The sequence below is a fragment of the Dromiciops gliroides genome, chromosome 1 (genome assembly GCF_019393635.1).
Source record: "Dromiciops gliroides isolate mDroGli1 chromosome 1, mDroGli1.pri, whole genome shotgun sequence".
Lineage (NCBI taxonomy): Eukaryota > Metazoa > Chordata > Mammalia > Microbiotheria > Microbiotheriidae > Dromiciops > Dromiciops gliroides.
The window spans coordinates 575,837,907-575,854,236 of record NC_057861.1 but is presented as its reverse complement, the minus strand read 5'-3'; the positions used below and the strand labels follow the sequence as shown (position 1 = coordinate 575,854,236).

General features: G+C 38.0%; 1 protein-coding gene across 10 annotated transcripts in view; it reads left to right on the top strand.

Annotated features, from left to right (window-relative positions):
- TJP2 (tight junction protein 2) overlaps positions 1-16,330 on the top strand; it is a 164,434-nt gene that overhangs the window by 130,547 nt on the left and 17,557 nt on the right. For all 10 annotated transcript variants that reach the window (XR_006353541.1, XR_006353534.1, XR_006353537.1 and 7 more), the window contains 7 exons: positions 2,042-2,192; positions 6,792-6,900; positions 7,495-7,705; positions 12,036-12,223; positions 13,032-13,127; positions 13,249-13,328; positions 15,038-15,248. Coding sequence is in view for 3 of the 10 variants with exons in the window: in XM_043970061.1 (XP_043825996.1) it covers positions 2,042-2,192; positions 6,792-6,900; positions 7,495-7,705; positions 12,036-12,223; positions 13,032-13,127; positions 13,249-13,328; positions 15,038-15,248 (1,046 nt within the window). In the remaining 7 variants the exon portion in view is untranslated. The remainder of the gene's footprint in view (positions 1-2,041; positions 2,193-6,791; positions 6,901-7,494; positions 7,706-12,035; positions 12,224-13,031; positions 13,128-13,248; positions 13,329-15,037; positions 15,249-16,330) is intronic.

Sequence of the window (16,330 nt, the reverse complement as noted above, 5' to 3'; positions counted from 1 at the left end):
TACCATATACCCATCTTGAGACAAAGTCTTGCATTTTGTTTTTGTCTGAACCTGTGGTTTTGTCATTGGATTGTAGAAACTTTTTTTTTTTAAATCAGTACAGACTGGCAAATGTCTCTAAATCTGAAAGTTGCCAGGCCTTTAGTGAGTAGCACCTAGCTAACTATACATCTTAGCTAGCATTGCTTTAACATTTGTCTCATTTTATCCTCACAACTATTCTGGAGTGATGGTGCCATTATTCTCCCCATTTACAGCTGAGAAAAGTCAAGTGATTTGCCTATCATAACAGCAAAAATATTTTTTTATGGCTTTTTTTGTGCTCCCTCCCCCAATATTTCAGCTAAAAGATCTGATATTTAAAACTATGCATTTCTTTTATTTGTAATTCTGTCAAGAACAGCACAATCAATACCTCTCCTGCCAACAAAATGGCATCTCATTCTAACAGGGTGTTGGAGACCATAGGTAGCCGTAGTGGGGCAGTGGAAAGAACACCGCCTCTGGAGTTAAAAGATCTGGGGTTCAAATACTTCCTCTGACTCATACTATACTAGTATGACCTCCGATAAGTCACTTAGCTTTTGGGGGTTTCATTTTCCTCATCTATCTATAAAATGAAAGAGCTAGATTTTTGAGGTTTCTTCTTTCTTTGGATTTATAATTCTAAGATGTAAGTGCTAAAATAATTGTGCAAAGTTGTTAAAAATATGTTAAAATTAGATGAGCTACCAGAAAGAAACCTAGAATCTAATTACAAGAGAAATCTGGAAATGATTATACAGAGGAATATATGGTGATGATTTAGGGTCCTAACATCTGTTACTTTTCTGTTCAGTCCTCACCATATCTTATATTTTCCAGGTGCTTTCCTATAATTTTTCATAATTGAGTTATTTTTATTCTATACAATTGAATTGTTCCCAAAGGGGGAAAAAACCCAAAACAATATTATTTAAATCTGTTTTTCCCCCACTAATTTGGCATGCTTAGGGAAAGAAGTGTTAAAGGTAAAAAGATTTCCACAATAACCGAACATTTAAAAAAAAAAAATTAAACCATTATTTATGAGCATCTCTCTAAAACATAGAGACTTTTATTGATGGTTCAGGGACTTCATTACAAAAATCATTTGTTGCACTCAGCCTCCTTTACTGTCAGGCTGTCTTTTCTGACAGTGCCCACTCTAGCAATCCTTCCTTCTCCCACTTCTTAATTTGTTCCTTCATTTTTTGTTTTTTGGGGTTTTTTTGGCGGAGCAGTGGGGGTTAAGTGATTTGCCCAGGGTCACACAGCCAGTAAGTGTCAAGTGTCTGAGGCCAGATTTGAACTCAGGTCCTCCTGAATCCAGGGCTGGTGCTTTATCCACTGCACCATCTAGCTGCCCCCTGTTCCTTCATTTTTTTTTTTTTAGTGAGGCAATTGGGGTTAAGTGACTTGCCCAGGGTCACACAGCTAGTAAAGTGTTAAGTGTCTGAGGCCGGATTTGAACTCAGGTACTACTGATTCCAGAGCCATTGCTCTATCCACTGTGCCACCTAGCTGCAATATTCTCTGGGCTGGGGAAAAAAATACACTATAAGAGATGGCCTGTGGAACTCTCCTGTGAGTAAAATATATACATGAACTTTGAACTCATAGAGTTTGTGACATCTATTTCAGCTGCTCAAAGGCCCAATTCTTGGCTGTGTTCCAAATAGTTGAGGTCACTAGCTAAGACGCTTTTGGGTGAAGTATAACTCTATTTTAGGAGTCATTTCTCTGTGATGGTCCCTACTGCAGCCTGAGGTACAGTGACAATATCTACATTTTATAGATGTGAAAATTAAACTCATCATGGTCAAGTGATTTCCCTTCACCCAGTGAAGCAGATTAAGTCCACTAGACTATACTGTGTTTCTATACTTACAAAGCATTATGGCACCATTAACATTCTGTGAGGAAACAGGTCTCTGAAATATCATTTAAATCTCTTTTATTGATCTTTTTAAAACAATTTTTTTTTGCTTTTTTTCTTCACTACTGGGGCATCTATTTCTAGCCCAAACACCAAAATGGTGAAATTCAAGAAAGGAGATAGTGTAGGCCTCCGATTGGCTGGTGGAAATGATGTTGGGATATTTGTTGCTGGCATTCAAGAAGGCACTTCGGCAGAACAAGAAGGTCTACAAGAAGGAGACCAAATTCTAAAGGTAAGCACGGTCATTGCTTATTTGAGAGAAATGGGCTTTTTTAAACTATTGAGTTAGAAGACATGGAATAGCACAAATTCATGCCAATACACTAGATGAGGAACTTTCATTGATGTTGAATATTGTTTACTTATTCTTCTTTGGGTTGTACCTGTAGCCACTGTGGAGCTGGGGTCAGATTTTGAGAGAAGAATTGATAGTTATTTGAGAGTTTCTTTAATACTCTTAGGAAGATAGCTTTCCATCTCTGACTTTTAGAGTGAACTACAGCTGTGATGCAGTTTACTTTAAAATACTTATTTAAAAGCATTTTTTCCTTAAAAAGCAAACTTGGGGCAGCTAGGTGGCGCAGTGGATTCAGGAGGATCTGAGTTCAAATCCAGTCTCAGACACTTGACACTTACTAGCTGTGACACCTTGGGAAAGTCACTTAACCCTCATTGCCCTGCCAAAAAAACAAAAATAAAAACAAAAAGCAAACTTGAGCTCCTGTTTCTTTGCAGGAAAAGAATCACTGGCTTAAATAAGCATAATGACTCAAGAAAGTGGTTTTCTGACAAAATCAGCTTTGCATTTAACTAAAGGTTACAGATACTGGGTATGGGTGACTAATTTTCTTTTTTCTCCAAAAAAGATTTATCATTGCCCCTCCTCCCTTTTTTACATTGCTGTCACTTTCCAATGATCCCATCTCCACCCAATAGAACTCCTCCCATGTATCAAAGAAGTAAAGTAAAGCAAAATAAATCAACAAATTGGCTTCTATCTATAACCCACCACCTTCTGGTAAGAAGTAATGACCAATTTTCAAAGAATTCAAATACTAAAAAGTGACCATTCCATTGGCTATAATTTCCTTTCTTTGATTCTGAAGGTAATAATTCATGATCTTTCAGTGTCTCATCATTATGATGATCAGTAACCATCACACTGCAGATATTCAGAAGTACTGGTTAGTCCATCAGTCGATAAGGTTTTAGTGTTACGCACTAGGGATGCAAATAGAAGCAAAAAAAAAGACACTCACTGCCCTCAAGAAGCTTACTTTCTCCTGAGGGAAGACAATATATTAAAAAAAGTGCTAAAAAGGGATGGAATACCTGCTTGTGGTAGGGGAATCCTTTCTGAAAATGAAGTTTCCAATGAGAGAAAGGGGACATGGGGGAAATGGATATTCCAGGATAAGAAGGTTGCAAGCACCAGGGAAGTTGGGCCTTGGTTTTTAGAACACTGGATAAGCCAGACTCATCATTTGAATTTCTTATGTTAAGCTGTTAGCATAAGGCCAGCGAATCTCCACTTTTGACATGTGCTTAGTTTCAGATCTGTATCTAACAAATATAAGGGTTAGGTATTAGGAAAAAGTCAAAATGACTACAGAGTAAGGGAAAGCTTGACGTGATGGAGGGAGGCTAGACAGGGAGATTAGATCGAGTCATCATCTCTCTAGAAAGAGGATAGTAGAATGTAACAACAAGATAGTTTTCTTTCTCTAAAGTCAAAATGACTACAGAGTAAGGGAAAGCTTGACGTGATGGAGGGAGGCTAGACAGGGAGATCAGATCGAGTCATCATCTCTCTAGAAAGAGGATAGTAGAATGTAACAACAAGATAGTTTTCTTTCTCTAAAGTCAAAATGACTACAGAGTAAGGGAAAGCTTGACGTGATGGAGGGAGGCTAGACAGGGAGATCAGATCGAGTCATCATCTCTCTAGAAAGAGGATAGTAGAATGTAACAACAAGATAGTTTTCTTTCTCTAAAGTCAAAATGACTACAGAGTAAGGGAAAGCTTGACGTGATGGAGGGAGGCTAGACAGGGAGATCAGATCGAGTCATCATCTCTCTAGAAAGAGGATAGTAGAATGTAACAACAAGATAGTTTTCTTTCTCTCTGGCTACTGGCCCCATTGTGGGAGAAAAAGAGATCACTTCTGGAGCAAATGAAAGGCAAACTTTGATCATGAGCTCTGCTAATGCTTTCCACTGAAATGGTAGACTCCCTGCTAGTACCAGTCGGGATTCCAGAAGGGTAAATTTACAGATGTCGCTGAGTGAGGTTGAAAAGATGCTACATGGCACCAAAAATTATTGTTCAAAATAGTATAGGTATTTAGGCACAGTTGAAGCAGAACTCAGAATAGCTCTTTTAACAAATGTACACACAAGAAGGGTGAATGTCTGAAATAATACAAGACCTAAATGATACAATGACTTAGAAATTTCAGAGACATCAGACACTTTTTTAAATGTTCCCCAAATCTAAATTCCAGTAACAAACAAAAAGATCATTTAGGGAGTACTTGGATCTTTTTATGTCAGATACTAAAAACAGAACAGTTTTTTCAATGTGTGGAAAGTAATAGCATTCAACATTTATGCCTAACAAAGTGTTTTGTTTCCTACTGTCATTCAGGCAATGTGGGATAAGCTGTAGGATCTAACTTTTCCAACTAAGTGTTCCTATCTGGAGATCAGGAAGTAGATGGTCCTTATCCTTATGCCCAATTAGATTTTGTATTAATTACCTTTCTCCCCAAAGCACTTAATTCTGCAAAGCAGAGGAGAATGGTATTGCCTTTTGTGCTGAAGAAACGACTAAGTTGAATGAATGAATTGTAATCTGTAGCTGATATAGAATCCTCTTCAGGCACAGAACAGACATGGATACACCCCTTTGGCTACTAAATAGCTAATGAAAGAAGGTATTTGTTGGAGAGCATTGTACAATCTAACCTTACATATAGAAATGTTACAGCTGCTTTTCTTAGTTTATGTAAGAGTTGCTCTACTAGTGCCCATATTGAAAGTATGAAGTGAATTATTTTTATACACTTATCTCTTCTGTCTCCAGTTTGTGGTGCTTCTCCACAATTCACCTTTTTACTTTTATAAACTGAATGTGATGAAATGGTATAAGTGTGCTAGGACTACAGTCCTTTGATACTGTTGAAAGATAAATGGGACAGTGGTTAGGCTGAAGTTTTGCCTTGTGTAATCAACTTAGAAGTGACCTAGGGAAACTTTACTTCTTACACTACTATTTGTGAAAGGGAAATATTTTTAAATACTAAAAAAGTTATTTGTTTTATACATAATGCAATTTCATTAAAGGCAAGAGTTACCATGAAGAGAGGTTGCATGGCCTTTTTGTGGGGGGCAGAAGGGGTGGAGAGAAAGGGAGAGAGAAGGAGACAAGAAGACTTAACTTTGAATACTGCCTCCGATACATTTTAGCTGGGTGATTCTAAGCAACTCTGTAATACTGTAGCTTGTAGAATAGTTGCTGTTGCAACTATATAAAGGGAATTTCTTTTTCTGGGAAATTGTTTACTTAGACAATATCTTCAGTTGAGACCAAGAAAAATGGCAAGTGTACACACACACACACACACACACACACACACACACACACACACATTTCTCATATTTATTTATTTGTGGGCCAGTGAGGGTTAATTTACTTGCCCAGGGTCACACAGCTAGCACGTTATCAAGTGTCTGAGGCTGGATTTGAACTCAGGTCCTCCTGAATCCAGGGCCAATGCTTTATCCACTGTGCCTCCAAGCTGCCCCGCAAGTATATATTTGGTAGTCTTCTATACAGAATTATAGAGAGAGATTGACCTGTGATTTCATTTATATAAAGATACTCCCAGTTAAGGCAACTTCCTCTATCAATGCAGATCAATGCCATCTTTGTGCTTATAAGACTTAAAGAGTGACTGCCCAGGGTCACACAATCAGGATGTTAGACATAGAACTTGAATCCAAGTGTTCCTGGGTTCCAGGCCAGCTCCGTAACCACTGTGTCACAGCTTCCTGTGCTTTTGTAGAATTGTACATAGTTTAAAAAAAACATTAAAAAGAATTTGACAGAGTAACACAGCACAAATAGAATACAAAATCCATAGTGAGAATGGGACATAGGCAATTTCTCTGTTCCTCTACCTGGAATTCTCTCCCTCTTTTCTTCCCTGATTTCCCACCTTGTACAAGAAGGATTTCCCCATTCTCTTTAATGCTAATGCCTTCCCTGTGTTTATTTTCTCTCATTTCTCTTTTTTGTATGTTGTCTACGCCATTTGACTGGGAGCTCTTTAAAAGCAAGGACACTTTTGCCTTCCTTTGTTTCCCTAGTATCTAACATAGTGCCTGAGATACAAATGCTCATCAATTGATTGCCATGGGTCAGGTCAAGTTGAAATTTAGGGAACAGATTGATAAGGGATTGATGCAGGCTGGATATGATACAGGCATCATAATACAGAGGCTTGGGCAAGGTGGTATATACCAAAAACTGGTAAGGAAAATAATGAAAAAGAAATGGAGACTTTAGCCTGGGGTCCAAAGGACACTTTAGGGGACTGAGACTATAGATGGGGGAAAATTGTGTTTTTATTTTTAGTAATCTCTAGCTGAACTTTAGCCTTTCCTTCAAGTATATTCTGAGCTTTCACAAGACTGCCAATTAAGACATTTAAAGTTAAGAACCCTTGACCTACCTCTCTGAGAGCCTTGTGTTTCTTTTAAAAGGGATCAAGGAATAATTTGTGGCCAAAAATATCATCTCATTTCTACTTATTTCTTTTTTCATTAGGTGAACTCTCAGGATTTCAGAGGCATGGTTCGAGAGGATGCAGTTCTCTACCTATTAGAGATTCCCAAAGGTGAAATGGTGACTCTCTTAGCTCAGAGCAGAGCAGATGGTAAGAAACTTTTTCTTTATGATGAGAAAACTGATTTGGTCATGTGTAAATAGTTTTTGAGGTTCTAAATGTGTCAGGGAGAAATACAGAAAGAATTTTTTAACAGTAAAAAGTTTTGGTTGTTAGATAAGACAAAGGAAAATTTCTTCTCTTCTGGTAAGAGGTAGGCTCATGAAAATGTTATGAGTCATGGAGGGGTACCTTTGGAGGGGAAAAAATTGGGGAAGCACTAGAGTAAACAGGTGTGTGTGTGTGTGTGTGTGTCTGTGTGTAATACAATTTCATTAACTGCCTGGACTTAAAAATTTCTGAACACAGAGGCTGTCTTGGGGAGCTATACCTGAAAGGGTGGTTGGGTCTCCAGTTTTTAGCTGCAGGAGTAGTATGGATAGCATTTCTCCAATGTAAATTGATCATTGCCATTTTTCATAAAGAGGAGGTGTCCCCCAATTTTGTGGCAGAGTAATGGAGAAAAGGCAAAGGAATTTATCATATTCTGCAGTAATTAGCTGAACTCTCAAAAGAAGATAATTTCAAATGGACAGTGAGGGATTATCATGGTCAGCCAATCTAAAGGATGCTTATCTTTTTCAGTATATAGGGACATTCTGGCCTGTGGCAGAGGGGACTCGTTTTTCATCAGAAGCCACTTTGAATGTGAGAAAGAATCACCTCAGAGCTTAGCATTCACGAGAGGGGAGATTTTCAGAGTAGTGGATACACTGTATGATGGCAAGCTGGGTAATTGGTTGGCAGTGAGAATCGGAAATGAACTGGAAAAAGGCCTAATTCCAAATAAAAGCAGGTATGTGAATCAGAACATTCATTAATGCCCCATAACAGCAGAAATCCCTAAACTCTGGGTCATCTAATCAAATTGATCATGAAGTACCCTGCCTTTATCTTTTTCCTCTAAATTGGGCTTAAAGATGAAAGGGAACTACAATGGATCCATCAACTTGGTCGTTATGTATGTTTGACATGCACACAACTGTTCCATCTCATGTTGACATTTGAATTATTTCTAAGGCAGTACTATTTTTTTTTTGGTTGTTTGTTTTTGTTTTTGCAGGCAATGGGGGTTAAGTGACTTGCCCAGGGTCACACAGCTAGTAAGTGTCAAGTGTCTGAGGCTGGATTTGAACTCAGGTACTCCTGAATTCAGGACCGGTGCTTTAACCATTGTGCCATCTAGCTGCAGTACTATTCTTAATGTATATGGCTGAAACTAAGAGTACATGATGTGCATATTGGGAATGAACAGTCCTTGTCTGGAACTTGAATTGTCATTCAGCCTAAACTCCCAAGGAAAGGATCTTTTGTGCACTCAGTAAATACTCACTGATTAACTGACCTGGAGCAGCCCCAGAAAAGCAGAGCTTGGTGGACAATTTCTCTCTCTCTCTCTCTCTCTCTCTCTCTCTCTCTCTCTCTCTCTCTTCAATTTTTTCTCCTCTTCTCCAGTAAAAAAGGATAAAGAAAACCCTTGTAACATATATGGTCAAGCAAAAAAATTTCCTCCAATGACCACGTCCACAAAATATGCTTCAATTTGTACCTTGAATCCTTCACTTCTTTGGGTTGATTAGAGGAGCAAGTACTTTCTATAGTAATGCCTCAGATTTAAGTAGCTCTTAAAAGCTCTTTATATGACTAGTACCAGTCTGCTCTAGAGTAAAAGTCATTTGAGGGGGCAGCTAGGTGGCACAGTGGATAAAGCACCGGCCCTAGATTCAGGAGTACCTCAGTTCAAATCCGGCCTCAGACACTTGACACTTACTGGCTGTGTGACCCTGGGCAAGTCACTTAACCCCAACTGCCTCACTAAAAAAAACCCCCAAAACAAAAGTCATTTGAGAGTCTCCTTTTATGTATTTTCTACCAAGTTTGTTTGTTTGTTTGTTTGTTTTAAGCTGGGCTATTTTGGCTTTTTATACTTCCTGACATATCGTATCTCTGCTTTGGGCATAAAAGTTATCAAATTGTCAAATCTGTTAAGATGCTTAAGTTTATAATTTTGTGTGTGTGTGTGTGTGTGTGTGTGTGTGTGTGTGTGGCAGTTGATGGCCACTGAGGGTTAATTGACTTGCCCAGGGTCACACAACTAGTAAGTATGTAAAGTGTCTGAGGCCGGATTTGAACTTGGGTCCTCCTGAATCCGGGGCTGGTGCTCTATCCACTGTGCCACCTAGCTGCCCCAGTTTATAACTATTTTTAACCAAGATGGCTTCCTGAAAGAAGGCAAATCATCACATACCTACTCCACCAAAAACCTGAAATCCACACCAGACAGAAGAATAAGAAATCCATTGAGAAACTGAAGTAATTATCCCACCCTACAACTGCACAAAAATGGGGCAGTCAACAAATAGCCTCTCAGTGCAACTAGAAATGGGCCTGAGATGGGTTCTATCTCTGGTAGCAAGAAGGGAAGACCCATTAGAGAAAGCCTGAGGCAGGGGGTGGGTGGTTCAGGGTCAGTAACCTATAGAAGGTACCTTGAAAACCCTAAAGAGTACCATTAACCAATGTATCGTGGCAGCATTCAGCTGCTCCAATGGTTCTGTAGAGCAAACTCTGAACCTCAACGATTCAGTGGAGGGGAGGCCAGATCCAGAAGATGGGTCAGCACAGGAAGTGAGCTAACCAAAACAAGACTAAGTAGGGCTGACCATTTCACTTAAAATCACAACAGGGGCACTTACACAAAGCCCCAATTCATGATCTAAAGCTGGAGATGTGAGTAAACTGAAGATGCCAACCAGAATAAAAATATTATTAACCTAAAGAGTTCCCCAAAATAGGAAAGAGCAATTCCCTAGCAAATCCCAAGCAGATATTCCAAACAAAAAGGGGGCGGGGGGGAAGGGTCAATAAAGGCCTTAATTGAACACTGGTAATAGATGAAGCAGGACATTTTTAAAAAGATCAAATAAAATCTCCAAAGGAAAGAATTGACACATTAACTCAGAAGAGAAAGTTGTAAACTTTCTTTAGTTTACCTAAGAGGCCTAAATAATGATTTCCTTTAAAACAAGGAGAAACCAAACAAATCAATGACCCTATGAGGTAGCAAGAAATATTAGAACAAAATTAAAAGATAATAAAAAGAGAAGAAATTTAAAATTATCTCATCAAAAACAATTGACCTGGTAAACATGTCAAATAAAGATTTGACTTCATGAAAACAGTGATTTTTTAAAAAATTAAGCCGAGACATTACGTTTCAAGAATTCACAAGTAAGAATTGCCTGGCTATATTAGAACCAAAAGGAAAAGCAAAAATAGAAAGAATTCATTGGTCATCTGAAAGAAACCCCCGAGTTAAAGAGAAACTACTACAGACATCTAGGAAAAGATATTCAGTTACCAAGGAAATACAGGTAGATTGAGACAAAACTTGGCATCTTTTACTACAAATTAAAGGAGAGCTACCGTATTCTGACAGGCAAAAGATATATGCTTACAACCAAGAATTACTTGCCCTGTAAAACAGTGTAATCCTTTTTCTGAGGGAGGAGATGAACCTTTAATGGAATGAGGATTTGTAAGCTTTTCTGGTGAGATAGAACTCAGTAGGGAGTTTAGAAATATAAGAATCAAGAGAAATCTTAGGGGTCTACTAGGTGGCGCAATGGATAAAGCACTGGCCCTGGATTCAGGTGGACCTGAGTTCAAATATGACCTCAGACAGTGATACTTACTAGCTGTTTGACCCTGGGCAAGTCACTTAACCCACCCACCCCACCCCCACCCCAAAAAGAGAGAGAGAGAGAGAGAGAGAGAGAAACTTTAGAAATTTTGTTTGAGCAACCAAAAGAAGTTGCATGGTTGTGTGGTGCTACTACCATTTTAATAGGGGAAGAACAGGTGTCCTTCCAAAACCTATAGCTCAAAGGGTATTTAAAGAGTTAAATTAGAATATCAGAGGTCATAAAGGAGGAGTGGTTTTGTTCTGAGGGTGTGAGGAGGGAAAAGATGAAAATGTAAAGGAAATATAATAATGTAATATATATTATATATTGATATTACATAATATATATTGTATTACATAATATAAATATAATAAATGAGGAAGAATGGGAATCTTTCTATTGCTCATAATTGGAATACAAGAGAAGATTATACAAAAAGTGAGCATCAGATGGATCTGACGTGAAATGGACAAAGTGGGGTTGAACATACTCAGAGTTTGGTGCAGAAGTAAAACAAACTCAACAGAGCATCAATCGGGGATCATTTGGGGTTTTGGGATGGGGGGAGAGTTAGTAAGTATGGAAAGGGAATAGTTGGAAGCAAAATAAACTGCCTGAACTTCAAGGGAAGAGGAAATAAGAAAAGAAGTAGAATCTAAAGAAAACCCACCAATCGGAAAATGACTCAACAAATTTTGATATACTAATATAGAAATATAATGGAATATTATTGCTTTATAAAGAATTACCAAAGAGAAGATTTCAGAGAATCCTGGGTGGTGTGAACCAAAAATAGAACAGTTCTTGTACCAGGCCAGGAAAAAGGAAAAAACTTTGAACAACTTAACCGACCAGCCGTGTCTCCAAAGGACAAGTGATGAAGCATGTCATTCACCTTCTCACAGGTGGTGGACTGTAATACAGAAAGACGTTTTTTAAATGACCGTGTGGGCTCATTTTATTTGACTATGTTTAGGATTTTTTGTTTTTCAGTTTTGAGTTTGAAGGAAAAGGAGGTAGCAATGATGATGCTAAAAAAATTGAAACATGTTTTAAAATACACAGAAAGGAATAAAAAGTTCAGAAATATGTAGAGACCAGGATAACAAGTTTGAAAATAATGTGACATTTACATACCTTTTTTAAAATTATGAAAGTATTTTATTATTTTCCAGTTACATATATACTTTTTAAAAAAGCAAGTCATATGGAGATTCAGTTTTATATACAACCTTTTTTTTTCTTCTGGTTCTGTTTGTGGAAATGCCTTTTTTCCCCTGACATTTAAGCTCATAAAAATCCAAAATTTTTAACAACTTCATAACTGAATGTTTTCTGTGTAAGTTCCCAGTTTCTCAGTGTGATATGCACCTAACACAATCCTTTTCTAGATGCAGAAATTTGATTCCTTGTTTCATTTATGTCTTTTTTTTTTTTTAGAGCTGAACAAATGGCCAGCGTACAGAATGCTCAGAGAGACAACTCTGGAGACAGGGCAGATTTCTGGAGAATGCGTGGCCAGAGATCTGGAATGAAAAAGAATCTGAGGAAGAGTCGAGAGGACTTGACTGCTATAGTGTCTGTTAGCACCAAATTCCCAGCTTATGAAAGGGTTCTACTGAGAGAAGGTGAGGAATATAGAATTGATTGGTTTTTTTTTCTTTTGTAGTGTCCTGTTTACCTTCACAATAGGGTTGTGTTAACTATTTTACCAGAGATTTCCTAGGCCATAAACCATGCCAATTTCTTAGTAAAAGTACTTTTGAAATTCTCTGATGAGGGAATATTTTCAGGATTCCAATCTTTTCTTTAAAAGTGCTATTCAGAAGTTTATATCCTAACCTTGCTCTCATTTATCATCACAGGAGGATAGCAAGCATTAAAGAATATTCTGCAGTTTTGTAGACAATCTTTTTTTGTGTGTGTTTTTATTTTTTAGTTTAAAGTTGAATGTTTGTAGTGTGATGAGCACCTGACCCAATCCTTTTCTGGTTTGAGAAAGTTAATTCCCTGGTTTCTTTCTTTCTTTCTTTCTCTCTCCCCCCTCACTCTCAAAGCTGAACAAGTGGCCAGTGTAGAGTGAATATGCTCAGAGAAAGAATTCTGGAGACAGGGAAGATTTCTGAATTCTAAATTTAGGAGGAAAAATTTTCTTTCAAACTAAATCTGGGATTTTATTAGTATAGGAAACTTCTTTTACAAATGCAGATTATTACCTGTTCTGCAAATGAAAGTCACAGAGAGTTGCCTGGAGTTTATGGCGGTTGTGACTTGTCTTTGAATCCATGTTTTCCTGGGGCTATCTTTTGGTTGCCTTTCTGTCCACATAGCTTCTCACAAATTTAACCATCCTAAAGAGTTCAGAAAAACATTTTGGGTGTCCTAACAGTATTACAATTGTATATGTATCCTGAACACTTTTCTTGTCTCCTTTAGCTGGTTTCAAGAGGCCTGTGGTCTTGTTCGGACCTATAGCTGATATAGCCATGGAGAAGTTAGCCAGTGAATTGCCTGATGTGTTTCAAACTGCTAGTAAGTCTTGCTGTCATTTTTTTTTTCATGTTTGGGTTGGTGCTTTTAAAATTAATTACTTAGTTATGTATACAAAACACTAGACTGTATTTCTCTAAAACCAAAAATACTATTTTCACAGAGACAGAACCAAAAGATGCTGGATCTGAGAAGTCCAGTGGAGTTGTGCGACTGAATACTGTGAGGCAAATTATTGAACAGGTAAGATAGTAGATAGATTGTCGGGCCTGGAGTCAGGAAGATCTGAGTCTAAATGTGACCTTGGGCAAGTTACAAAAGGGAGAAGGAAATGGTAAACCACTTTCTTTGCTAAGAAAACCCCAAATGGGGTTGTAAAGAGCTGGATATGACTATAAAACAACAAGAAGATTATTCAGCTTCTAACTTCTGTTTCTTTGTTTTTTAAATCAGGAGTAAATGGGACAAACAATCCAGAGAGGTTTCTGTAAGGAAACCAAGATTAGAAATCAAAGTAAATGTGCAAAGGTACCAAGAAGAGAGGTAGAATACTGCTTATAGGGAATTGCAAGCAGGCCAGTCTGTGTGGAATAATGAACATGTGAATAGGAATAATGGGAAATAAAGCTGGAAAGGTAGACTGGAATCAGATTGCGAAGGCCTTTCAATATCAAAACAACAGAGTTCATATTTTATTCCATAGGGAAGTGCTTAATCAGACCTGTGTTGCTTTTTTTTTTTTAAAAGCAAAATTATTTTGATAGAGGTTCAGATGCAATAGTGTAGGCAAGTGATAATTAGGACCTCAACTAGGTTAATGATTGTCTCAATGAAAAAAGGGGAAGAGAATGAAAGATATCAGAGAGGTAAAATCAACAAGATTTAGCAACATATAATTCACAGGTTTTAACAGGAAGAAAAATAAAGAATAACTTTGTTGACATGGGTGACTTTTGGTACAATCATTGGATAGAAATGGGAAAAGTTAGGAGCAGTTTAAGGAAAGAGATAAGCTGTCAAGAGAGTGTAGTGTCTTCCCTCAAAAAAAAACCACACCAAAAAACAAAACCATGGGAGCTGATAAAATCATCCAGAGAGTGTAGGGAGAGTAAAGGGCTCAAGACAAAGCTCTGTGGTATACATTTGTATGAGATTATCATACAATTGATTAAAAAAGAAATGGTTAGACAAAGGGAACCAAGAGAGGAGAGTCCCAAAAGCCGAAGAGGTCTAGAAGAAAGAAGATAGAGAAAGGACCTCTAGCAATTAAAAGATATTAGTAATCCTGAATAGAGCTGTTACAGTCAAGTGGTGGGTTTTTTGTTTGTTTGTTTGTTTGTTTGTTTTGGTGTGTTTTTTTTAGTGAGGCAATTGGGGTTAAGTGACTTGCCCAGGGTCACACAGCTAGTAAGTGTTAAGTGTCTGAGGCCGGATTTGAACTCAGGTACTCCTGACTCCAGGGCCAGTGCTCTATCCACTGCGCCATCTAGCTGCCCTGTAGTGGTGGGGTTTTGAAGGATTGCAAGGAAATAAAAAGTGGAGGTAAAAAGTTTAGATAGCTTTTTCTGAGTTTGGTTGTAAGAGGAAAAGGAGTATAGGATGACCACTTAATGAGAATAGTAAGGTCAGGTTAAGAAAGTATTTTATAGATGGGGAATAATGGGTATATTTGCAGGGAACTGGGAAAGGGGCATTTCTGGAGTATGTGTGAGCAAAGTCCTCATAATGTGCTAATAACTTATTTGTTATGGAAAAAGTGCTAATGAGGAAAACATGAATATTTCAGGGGGAAAAATAGTTTCATTGTTATCTTTAAGTGATTATGAACTGCTAATGCCTTTGCTTACCATCATGTATAATTGATTTCCAAATGTTCAATTGCCATAAGCCTATTTATATAATTTTTTTCTTTTGCTAGTACACAAAAACATTATCTATCCCTTTCCTAACAGGATAAGCATGCACTACTGGATGTGACCCCTAAAGCTGTGGATTTGTTAAACTATACTCAGTGGTTCCCAATTGTGATCTTCTTCAATCCAGACTCTAGACAGGGAGTGAAAACAATGAGACAAAGGTTGAATCCTACATCTAACAAGAGTTCACGGAAGCTATATGACCAAGCCAATAAACTAAAAAAGACTTGTGCTCATCTTTTCACAGGTAAGCAAACTTTGATCCATAAGTCTTCAAACAGTAAGGCAAGAAGGATTGGGGGGAAAAGGGATGTGTGAACTTTATTATTTTTTTTTTTATTTTTTTTAAAGTGAGGCAATTGGGGTTAAGTGACTTGCCCAGGGTCACACAGCTAGTAAGTGTTAAGTGTCTGAGGCCAGATTTGAACTCAGGTACTCCTGACTCCAGGGCTGGTGCTCTATCCACTGTGCCACCTAGCTGCCCCAGTGTGAACTTCAAATAGTGAATTTGGGGAAAGGTTTGGGAAACTTTGGGAAAAGCAATATAATATATGAATTCTTTTTCATAGATAGAGAGTTAAAGTGATCCCAGAGGCCATATACTCTAGCATCATTTTACAGAGGCCCAGGGAGGTTAATTAAGCAACTTGTCCAAGATCCCCTAGGTGGTGTACAAGATGGGATATGAATCTCCATCCTCTGTTGAGCCAGGACTCTTTCCACTATAAGACATTGCTTCTAGCACTTTTTCCATAACAAATAAGTTATTAGCACATTATGAGGACTTTGCTCACACATACTCCAGAAATGCCCCTTTCCCAGTTCCCTGCAAATATACCCATTATTCCCCATCTAGCAGAGAGGGTTTGGGGTGCGGTGGGGGTGGGGAATGTTGTATTTTGTTGTTTAGGAGCTTAAAACTAATTTGCTCATATGCTCTACTGTTAAATGGCAAGTTTGTATGCTCCAAATCTAGGAGCTTTTCTCTTTTGAACTTTTTCTGTTGGGATTTACATGAAAATGTGGGTTAGTAAGTGGAATCTTTTGGTTCCTTTCAATGCCTGTGTTCTCTTTGGTCTAAACAAGTGGGTTTTAACTCTGTGGGATGGTAGTATTTTAGTGGGGGAAATAGGCATCACAGAATTTTGCAATTTGGGAAATTCCCAAATGGCCAAACTACTCATGAAAGCAATGAAATCTTTGGTCCTTTCTGTAAGACTTAGAATATGAGTATTACAGAACAACTTTGGGGCTATATTCATATCAATATAGATCTGTGTATGTAAGGACTGGGCCTCTGATTTCATTGGTATACGCAGCTCCCTGTGT